General features: G+C 44.5%; 4 protein-coding genes across 4 annotated transcripts; 2 read left to right on the top strand and 2 right to left on the bottom strand.

Moving 5' to 3' along the window:
* Positions 1 to 3,305: 3,305 nt before the first annotated feature.
* On the bottom strand, positions 3,306 to 4,023 carry LOC128261462 (high mobility group protein Z-like). Its single transcript, XM_052995181.1, has one exon. It carries the CDS (start codon positions 3,868 to 3,870, stop codon positions 3,439 to 3,441), a length of 432 nt encoding a protein of 143 aa, XP_052851141.1. The 5' UTR covers positions 3,871 to 4,023; the 3' UTR covers positions 3,306 to 3,438.
* Positions 4,024 to 4,576: 553 nt separating this feature from the next.
* Positions 4,577 to 6,953, top strand: LOC128262507 (T-complex protein 1 subunit alpha). Its single transcript, XM_052996813.1, has 4 exons — positions 4,577 to 4,758; positions 4,999 to 5,152; positions 5,210 to 6,100; positions 6,163 to 6,953. The coding sequence occupies exons 1-4, from the start codon at positions 4,686 to 4,688 to the stop codon at positions 6,716 to 6,718; spliced, it is 1,674 nt and encodes a 557-aa protein (XP_052852773.1). The 5' UTR covers positions 4,577 to 4,685; the 3' UTR covers positions 6,719 to 6,953.
* Positions 6,954 to 7,047: 94 nt separating this feature from the next.
* Positions 7,048 to 7,995, top strand: LOC128262517 (uncharacterized). The gene is made up of 3 exons (XM_052996825.1): positions 7,048 to 7,338; positions 7,411 to 7,833; positions 7,890 to 7,995. Exons 1-3 carry the CDS (start codon positions 7,138 to 7,140, stop codon positions 7,956 to 7,958), a joined length of 693 nt encoding a protein of 230 aa, XP_052852785.1. The 5' UTR covers positions 7,048 to 7,137; the 3' UTR covers positions 7,959 to 7,995.
* LOC128262528 (probable prefoldin subunit 5) lies at positions 7,924 to 8,883 on the bottom strand. Its single transcript, XM_052996838.1, has 3 exons — positions 8,684 to 8,883; positions 8,344 to 8,553; positions 7,924 to 8,280 (listed from the first exon to the last, which is right to left on the bottom strand). The coding sequence occupies exons 1-3, from the start codon at positions 8,780 to 8,782 to the stop codon at positions 8,077 to 8,079; spliced, it is 513 nt and encodes a 170-aa protein (XP_052852798.1). The 5' UTR covers positions 8,783 to 8,883; the 3' UTR covers positions 7,924 to 8,076.
* Between the last annotated feature and the right edge of the window lie 361 nt (positions 8,884 to 9,244).

The following is a 9,244-nucleotide window of genomic DNA, read 5'->3' on the forward strand; positions in this document are numbered from 1 at the left end:
TTATCACAGGCGTAGGCGAAGCCGTCGACATTTCACCATGCTCCGCAGGACTCCTCGCCCCTGTTGCATGCACAGCAGGCAGGGTCGTAAACATCTTCGTCCAAAACCAGTGTTGAGTGCTTGCGGACTTGCGTTTATAGTCGCTTTTTCTTTCTATTCGATTTGAGAGAATTATAAATTTATCTTAAACACATGTACTTTGATTAAAAATGTCTTCCTTTCAAGCAGTTTTAATGCAAATATATTTTGACAAACACTTTTAAGTAATTTAACCTTTATATTATCATGAGAATATTATATTTAAAGCCAAGTACCTTGTTTCTAAGCTAGGTAAAATAAAATGTATATCTCATCATCCCTAGCGGAAAACCTTCTTTATCCCTCTGTGCTTTTATTATACCCTTCGTTTCGGGGGATATTATAGGGATGTCAATTCGGAAGAGGTGGATTAATTAGAGTCCTAAAATTGGGGATGAAGATAAACCATCATTCGAGTTATGCAGTCTTGTCTCGTTTGATAAATAAAATGGTTCGCTTTATTGCGTCTTAAAGTGAAGTGTATTAGAACACGGCGCTTTGATATTCCTGATGTACTCAGATTTTACTTTTAATGAACTTTAGTTTACACACTCACTTCATCGGGGTTTCGCAAACAGTTTCGCCCTGCACTCAGGCATTTTAGTGGCCATCCAATGGGATGTTGAGCTTTATGAACGGGTACTTATTTTCCGGCGCTTGTTGCTCACTTGAGGCATAACGCTCATACGCCTTGTTGCACAAGTCACATAAAGATGATGGCTTTTTTTTTTGGTTTAGTGCGAGCCACTTAATAGACCACAAAACGCAGCCAGAGCCTCGTAAAGTACGTAGATATGCCAAGCATACAACCATACAACCAGCAAATAGCCACAAATGACACGTTTGGTGTTAAATGGAGGTCGTCCAGCACGCATACTGAGTTCCCATCGTACGTGTGTGACTGTGTGAGTGTTGAGGCAGGCTGTGTCTGTGTTCGAGTGTGTATGTGTTTGTGTCGCAGTTACAGCTAAATTGTTTGTACAACATGCATGTAGAACAAGCATAAATCCCAACCACATCCACTTCCACTTCCACATCCACTTCCATATCCACAGCCACATCCACAGAAACACGGCCAGACAAACTGAGCCCAACCGACTGGCAATTAAAGCCGCTGAGCTCCGCCGACAAAACACACACCACGCACCACACACACACACACAGGTACAGGTGCGACCCATTGTGATGGATTTTGTTTCACTCTCGTTATGGACGCAATCGCTTAATCGTATTAACCATTGCCACAATAAATCAATCGGAATTGCTTGCTGTTTTTATGTGTTGTTCTTTGTACAGTCAGGGCTCGTTATGTTAAACACTTACAAAAAATTTATAAGCCATTTTAAGTATTTTCTTGAAAATAAAACATAAAATTTTGTAATGTACAAAACTCTACATATTTAAGTTTTGTAAAAAATATAAATTTGGAATAGATTGCAAATATTTTCAAGCAGATAATTGAACATTATTTAAGGAATATAAAAACATGGCATAGTTAATAATACTTTCCTATTAATTATAATATATTTAACATTCAAATATTGATTTCAAATAAATTCCCAAAATGTTTTAGAATTTTTATTTTCACTGTTTATACAATTTATAAAGTATTGCCACACGTCAAGAAAAAACAAATCTTTGTTTGTTTGGAAATACACTTTTTCTTTGTAAGTTTTAAGGCTATTTATCCATCGATCTAAAGGCAATTGGGTAGAAGTCCGAATTTTATATGGTCAGAATAGTTATATTAAGTCCAATCTTTACTGTATGTACATACAAAAGGATTGTTTGATCGTGGCGCATGCGACTTGGTTGCATTTAAGTTAACCGAGAGCGCGATATCAGCGTTATCCTGCGATGTGAGTGGTTGTCCTCGGCTCTTATTTGTGCATGTGTGCTGCTGCTAATGAGCTGTAACCAAAGGCAACAGAAGCGACCACAAGTCCCACAAGCCGAGTCAGGCCAACAATACATTTACGGCAAATTGAATTCAACAATAACTACAGACACGACATACATGAGAAAGCCCGCCGGCCGTCAATCACACTCACACTCGCGCACACACATTCACTGGGGAGAAAGGAGAAAGGTGAAAGTATTAGGGAAGAGGCAGAGCAATGTGTCGTGAGCTGTCGCCATTGTGACTTTTAATGCAGGAGGCAGTTGCCATTGCTGCCGCTGCTTTTTGCACTGCAATTATCAGCTGAAGCTATATGTGTAGGTGTTCCCATTACCAACACACTCACAGTAAAGTCCAGCCGAACAGCAGCGTCCATTAAATTATAACTCCATAGAAAAAAAAAACATTTGCACTTCCATTAGGGTTTTTAGATTTCAAAATAAAGCCAGTTACAAAAATATTTGGTGAATACATTTAAGCAAAATCAAGTCCATTACACATTTTTTTTTAATTTTAAAACATAATTACAAATTTTAAAAACCTTTGAATTTTATTAATATTTTTTTTTTTTGAAACGAGAAATTAAAAATTTTAAAATACATATTAACTGTTTAAAAATTATTCGAATAAAAAACAATCTTATTCGTTTTGTTTTTCAGAAAGCACGTGAGTTTTCAGAACATAATTTTACTTAACGGGGTTTATACGTGTACTATTTTTGTGGCTCCAAGTGTAAATACCGGCTGCACGAAGACAATTTGTCTTGGTTCCAGAAAGCCAAACGCAGAAGCCAGCAGGAGGTATAGAAAAAAGGAGCAGTAGCTGGCAGCTTTAATTGCACGGAGCAGAAAAACCAGCCAGAACAAAAACATAGCACGATGTGCCGGGCAAAGAGAACAAGAAGCCAAATTGGCTTTTGGCTTAAACAGCAGGGAAGAGAGAAAGGGAATGGAAGGCAGACAAAACAAAAGCCAAATGCAATGCCAAAACCAAAAGCAAAGATTTCTTTGCGCACTTGTTGTGATACAGCAAACTATAGATTTGCCAGAGGTAATCGTTTCCTTAAAATATTAATTATAATTAAATTTTTAATAAAAATCATTAAACAAATTCTTGTTTTCAAGAAGCTAACAAATTAATACCATTTTGTAACCTTTGATTTGTTTTCAACATCCTGTATTTATCTGGCATTTCTTACTTCTTACTTTGCAAACAGAAGCAACCGTAACTCGGGAATTAAGAATACTTGGAAGCCTTGCCATGTTCAAGATAACAATAATCTCCGAAGAATAAATCACAAGACATAAATATTGTAGAATAGAATGACATAGCACAAATGGCCGATCTTATTTAGTGTAATCTTGTCGTTATTCGTGTCGTGTATTTTTCTTATTTAGAGATTTGTGTGCGATTCTAGCCAGTTCAAAACAGAAATTTAGAAAGTGTTGAAACTATTGAAGCTACAATGAAGTCCAATGGGACAACAAGCACTTTAAGAAGCAATCCATGCAGATCGGAGAAAAGGATTGGTCTGAGCTGTCGTAGACAAAGAGGGTCGGCTTTGCCGAGGTATCCGCAAATTGAGATACTTTCGGAAGGCCTCTTTTCTTCAGATGCTTTTTTACCAACATCTGGTTTTTGGGGTCCATCTCGGCATGGGACTTCCAGAGCACCACCTCCTCCTTGTATATTTCCATCGCCTCGCTGGCCGACTTCTTCCACGGGGACTTCTCGGATTCCCCCATTCCGCGCCATAGTTCACCGCCCATGGCAGCCACTTGCGTGACCTTTAGCCCGGGATTCTCCGACTTGATCTGCTCCCGCCCAGATTCCTTCATCCACAACATCCATGACGACAGGGGTCTCTTTGGTCGATCTCCAAGGAACGACATGGTTAATTTGCTGGGTAATCAGAAGTGGTAAAGGGTAACTTGAAATCAATCGAAACTAATTTGTCAATTGAATGACTATAAAAAAATTAGTTGTACAAAATTTGGGAAAAACTTGTTTTTTACTTTGTGTCGTTTGTACTTGTTAGCAGGGAATGAGAAGTTTTTATAGTCGACATATATATGAAAGCGAAATCAATTTCAACGCCGGCTGAAAAATTAACCTTCTTGTTACATTGATCAAAACTAATTAATTAATCACCTGTTTGATTGCAGGCACGAATGTTTCCTATGTACATATGTTTTTGGCGGATGTTTCATCGATGTTTGAAATCCAATTTTAAGCAGATAAAAAAAGAAAGCAATAATAATAAGCAATATATACTTTACTGCACGCGTTTAATTAATAGATACATTCTTTTAAACAATTTCCATAGTTTTTTTTTATGTAAGTGTTCCCATACTCGTTTTCTCAACAGTAATGAACTAATACAAGTTTTGTAAGTACTAGGACTAATTATATATGTGAAGGGCTTTGTTTATTGTGGTAAACTCTAAATTAAATTATAATGATCAACTGTAGTGTGATAATACATTTTTAAACTTTAAGGTTTCGTTTTAAGGTTGCCAAGCATCGAAAATATCGATACTTTTAAAACATCGATGGCATCGAAATCCAAGTTCCCAACCATCCAAGCTCCCAACCAGTCTTATTCACCAATTTCCACCTCTAATTTCATGAGTCAGGCGGTTAACGTGCAGCAGCAGTATTTGATTAATCTCGTTTTTTATTAAAACTCGCCGAAAACCGAAAGAAAATGTCGACCTTGGCCCCTTCGCTGTCCATTGCTGGCACCCGCCAATCCGGAGCATCCGTGCGCACACAGAACGGTGAGAATGGCGGGGATTAGTCCACATCTGCGGTGCGTCTGCCGGCAGAGCACGTTTCTTACTCACCAGGCGGTCACGCATTGTATATGGAATGTTCCGGAACAAAATCGGGGGAGGGCTGTCCGATCAATCAGTTTGGTTTTCCAAAAGAAGCCATAGCACTTAGAGAGTTACAAGTCCCGAAAGACTAGCCCTGCAAAGTGAGGTTATGACTGCAACTGGGATCCTTTTTCCTTTTAGTTATGGCCGCCCTGTCCATTTCGAACATCGTGAAGAGCTCCCTGGGTCCCGTGGGTCTGGACAAGATGCTGGTGGACGACATCGGCGATGTGACGGTGACCAACGACGGAGCCACCATCCTGCGACTGCTGGAAGTGGAACATCCGGCTGCCAAGTGAGTTGTTGTGTGTGGGAAACCCTTTAAAATCCATTTAACCCGACAAATTTGAAGGGTCCTGGTTGAGCTGGCTCAGCTGCAGGACGAGGAGGTTGGCGATGGCACCACCTCGGTGGTCATCCTGGCCGCCGAGCTGCTGAAGAACGCCGACGAGCTGGTCAAACAGAAGATCCACCCAACCTCGATCATCTCGGGCTACAGGATTGCCTGCAAGGAGGCCTGCAAGTACATCTCGGAGCACCTGACCGCCCCCGTGGATGAGCTGGGTCGCGACTCCCTCATCAACATTGCCAAGACCTCGATGAGCTCGAAGATCATCGGCGCCGATGCCGAATTCTTCTCCGCCATGGTCGTGGATGCAGCCCAGTCGGTGAAGATCACAGATCCCCGGGGCCAGACCGCCTACTCCATCAAGGCCATTAATGTCCTCAAGGCCCATGGCAAGTCTGCCCGGGAGTCCGTGCTGATTCCCGGCTACGCCCTCAACTGCACCATCGCCTCCCAGCAGATGCCCAAGAAGATTGTGAACGCCAAGATCGCCTGCCTGGACTTCTCGCTGCAGAAGACCAAGATGAAGATGGGCGTCCAGGTGCTGATCAACGACCCCGACAAGCTGGAGGCCATCCGTGCCCGCGAGCTGGACATCACCAAGGAGCGCATCAACATGATCCTGGGCACCGGAGTCAATGTGGTGCTGGTCAGCGGCGGAGTCGATGATCTGTGCATGAAGTACTTCGTTGAGGCCGGCGCCATGGCTGTGCGTCGCGTGAAGAAGAGTGATCTCAAGATCATTGCCAAGGCCACCGGCGCCGCCTTCCTCACCTCGCTGACCAACATGGATGGCGAGGAGAGCTTCGATGCCTCCATGGTGGGAGAGGCCGCTGAGGTGGCCCAGGAGCGCATCTGCGACGATGAGCTAATCCTCATCAAGGGCACAAAGGCGCGGTGAGTTTGGCTTTGGGGTACATCAAGATGATCAATTATTATATTTGAATGCCCCTCCTTAGTGCTGCCGCCTCCATTATCCTGCGTGGTCCCAATGACTTCTACTGTGATGAGATGGAGCGCTCCGTCCACGACGCCCTGTGTGTGGTGAAGCGTGTGCTGGAGAGCAAGAAGGTGGTGGCCGGCGGCGGCTGTGTGGAGGCTGCCCTGTCCATCTACCTGGAGAACTTCGCCACCTCGCTGGCTTCCCGCGAGCAGCTGGCCATCGCCGAGTTCGCCAAGTCGCTGCTGGTCATTCCCAAGACGCTGTCGGTCAACGCGGCCAAGGACGCCACGGACCTGGTGGCCAAGCTGCGGTCCTACCACAACTCCAGCCAGACAAAGCCCGAGCGCTCGGACCTCAAGTGGACCGGCCTGGACCTGATCGAGGGCCTGGTGCGGGACAACAAGAAGGCTGGTGTGCTGGAGCCGGCCATGTCCAAGATCAAGTCGCTGAAGTTCGCCACGGAGGCGGCCATCACCATTTTGCGTATCGACGACATGATCAAGCTGAATCCGGAGGAGAAGGGCGGAAAGAGCTATGCCGATGCCTGCGCCGCTGGCGAACTGGACGGTTAGACATACTCCTTTGCGAGCGAGGCACATTCACTTCCCCCACTCTGTTTAGGCATTTAATTTTAATCAAATCACTCACTTTCAATTGTCGCCCCATTTGATTGTAACAACAATTTAATTGTGTTGCCCTAAGCGATCTGTATTAACACCGCACATCCGTAATCCTTTCTCATCCAAACGCTTCAATGTATAATAAACTGAACTTCAGAATACGCTGAGGCGCCAACTAAACACTGGAGGGAAATGGTTTTGTTATTTCGGGAGAGTGATCTAGCCAAGAGCGAACCGGAGAGTGGGATCTCCTATAAATAGCGTCTGCATCTATTTGGTCTATTAATACAAAAAGAAAACACAACCCAAAGGCACGGCAAACGCACATTGCTCAACGATTGTGTTGGACTCAAAAAGTATTCTCCAATAAAATGTCCGATAATAATGAGGAGGGAGCCGTTGGCGGTGATCTGAACAACAATGTCACAGAAGGTAATGGCCAGGAGGATGTGCATCTGCCGGAACAGCCGCAGAACGAGCTGCTCGACATGGTTTTCACGTTGGAGAGCGAAAAACAGGCGCTGCTCGAGGAGTCTCGCAAGCGAATCGGGGCACTCCGCAAAGACTTTGAGGTTAGTTGACCCGTATTTCCATGGATTGCACGCATCCAATACATCCACTCCATCCAATCAACCTGTTTGCAGGAAGCCAAGGTGGAGAACGAGCGTCTGAAGCGGCGAGTAGTGCAGCTGGAGCAGTCCCTCAAGCAGTCCGTCATGCTGGGCGGCACAGATGCACCCAAATCCCGGCAAGAGCAGGAGGAGCTGCTGCTTAAGGCCAAAACTCTGCTGTTCGAGAAGACCAAGGTGAACAAGCAGCAGGAGCAGCAGATAGCCGTGCTGAAGACCCAGGTGGAGACGATCAAGGATGTGCTGCAGGTGACCAAGGACATGCTGCAGCTGAAGAATGCCGAGTGCGACCACACGCAGGCGCGTCTGGAGAAGAGCCAGTTGTGGATCAAGGCGGAGCAGGACAAGTGCCTGCTGACGGAGAAGAAATTGGCCATCTCGAAGGGAGTGTACGATAAGCTGCGTTCGGAATACGACACCCAGTCGAGGATATTCAAGGTGCGTTGGCATTACAGACTATTTCTTTTCATGAGTTACATCTTCTTCTCTTACAGGATCTAAAGTCTGCGTACGAACAGAAGCTTAAGGTTCTCACTGTGGCATTGGAAGAGGCCAAAAAGTAGCTGAACAATTTAATAAACTATGTTAATTAAATGCGCACACATCTCGTTTATAGGTTTAATAATTTAATGCTCTCATTCTCTGTGTGTGTCTCGGTCGTCCTGGGAGAAGGTGGTGGTCCTAGGAACTCGGGGTGGCCGCTGGCTGGGATTGCTGCTGCTGTGCCTGCACCATCTTGGCGGCGGCCGCCTGCTTCAGTTCCAGCACACCGATCACAGAGTTGAGGAAGCGCGTCTTCTGCAGGTGGATCTTCTCGATTTGCTCGATCTGCTCCTGCACGTACTCCACGCGGCGCTTGAAGTAGTCTTTGGAGCCATCAAGATCCTGTTGAAGAAACAGATGGTTGTTAAGCCAGATGGTGCGTTTAGTTGAGAGAATCTCAAGTACCTTTTCGATGTAGTAGCCGGTGCCGATGTCTAAGACAAAGTTGTTGAGATCCTTGACGCGTCCTGGCACATACATACTGCTGGTAAGGGGCACCAGGATCTGGCGGTTCTCCCAGTTGGACTGGAAGGTTTCCAGCGCCTCCTTGGAGCCGGCATACTTGGCTTTGCAGCCGTGCAGCGTGGAAAGCGAGTCCTGTATGTTGGTCATCTCCTGAGGATCATATGAATTGGCGGATTTTTAGAAGCATGTGCCATTTGCAGCGGAGCCCCTCCTTCAGAATACCCCCTCCCCATTCCCCTCTCCACTCCTGACTCATCGCACACCCACATGCGGCACTCACCTGCTCGAGATCCTGCTTGATCTGCATCAGCTGGTCCGGACTCAGCTTGGTCAGGTCGATCATCTCGTCCTTGCCCGGGGCGCTTGGGGTGGCAGCCATTGCTTGTGCTTATAATTTAATAAAACAAATTTTATTCCAATTTTATTCAGTCGCCGTGCGTGGTTGCCACCTTAGCGAATTCTGCTTAATAGGGATGCCACTTTTCGCGAGTCGCGTGAAACAGGGCTAATATACAGGAATGTCACCACTGCATTGGTATATCGATTTTGTATCGAATAATTTGCGCGAAATTTCAAAATTAATTAATATTTATTCAACCGACTTCAAAACAAGTGTAACTTTAAGGTATTTATAATTTTTAGAATACGAAGCAAGAGTTGACTATATAGATAAATTTCTTGACTTACTTAACGGCAGATACACTCCTTTAACAAAATAACACTTAATAATTTTTTCAATTATATTTTTATTGTATTTATTATATGCAATGTTATAATTCTGTTTTTTGTCAGTCATTCTGTATTTGTATGCGTTTTACAATTTTTGTATTTTTTTGTTTTT

Source organism: Drosophila gunungcola, chromosome 3R (genome assembly GCF_025200985.1).
Source record: "Drosophila gunungcola strain Sukarami chromosome 3R, Dgunungcola_SK_2, whole genome shotgun sequence".
Classification (NCBI taxonomy): domain Eukaryota; kingdom Metazoa; phylum Arthropoda; class Insecta; order Diptera; family Drosophilidae; genus Drosophila; species Drosophila gunungcola.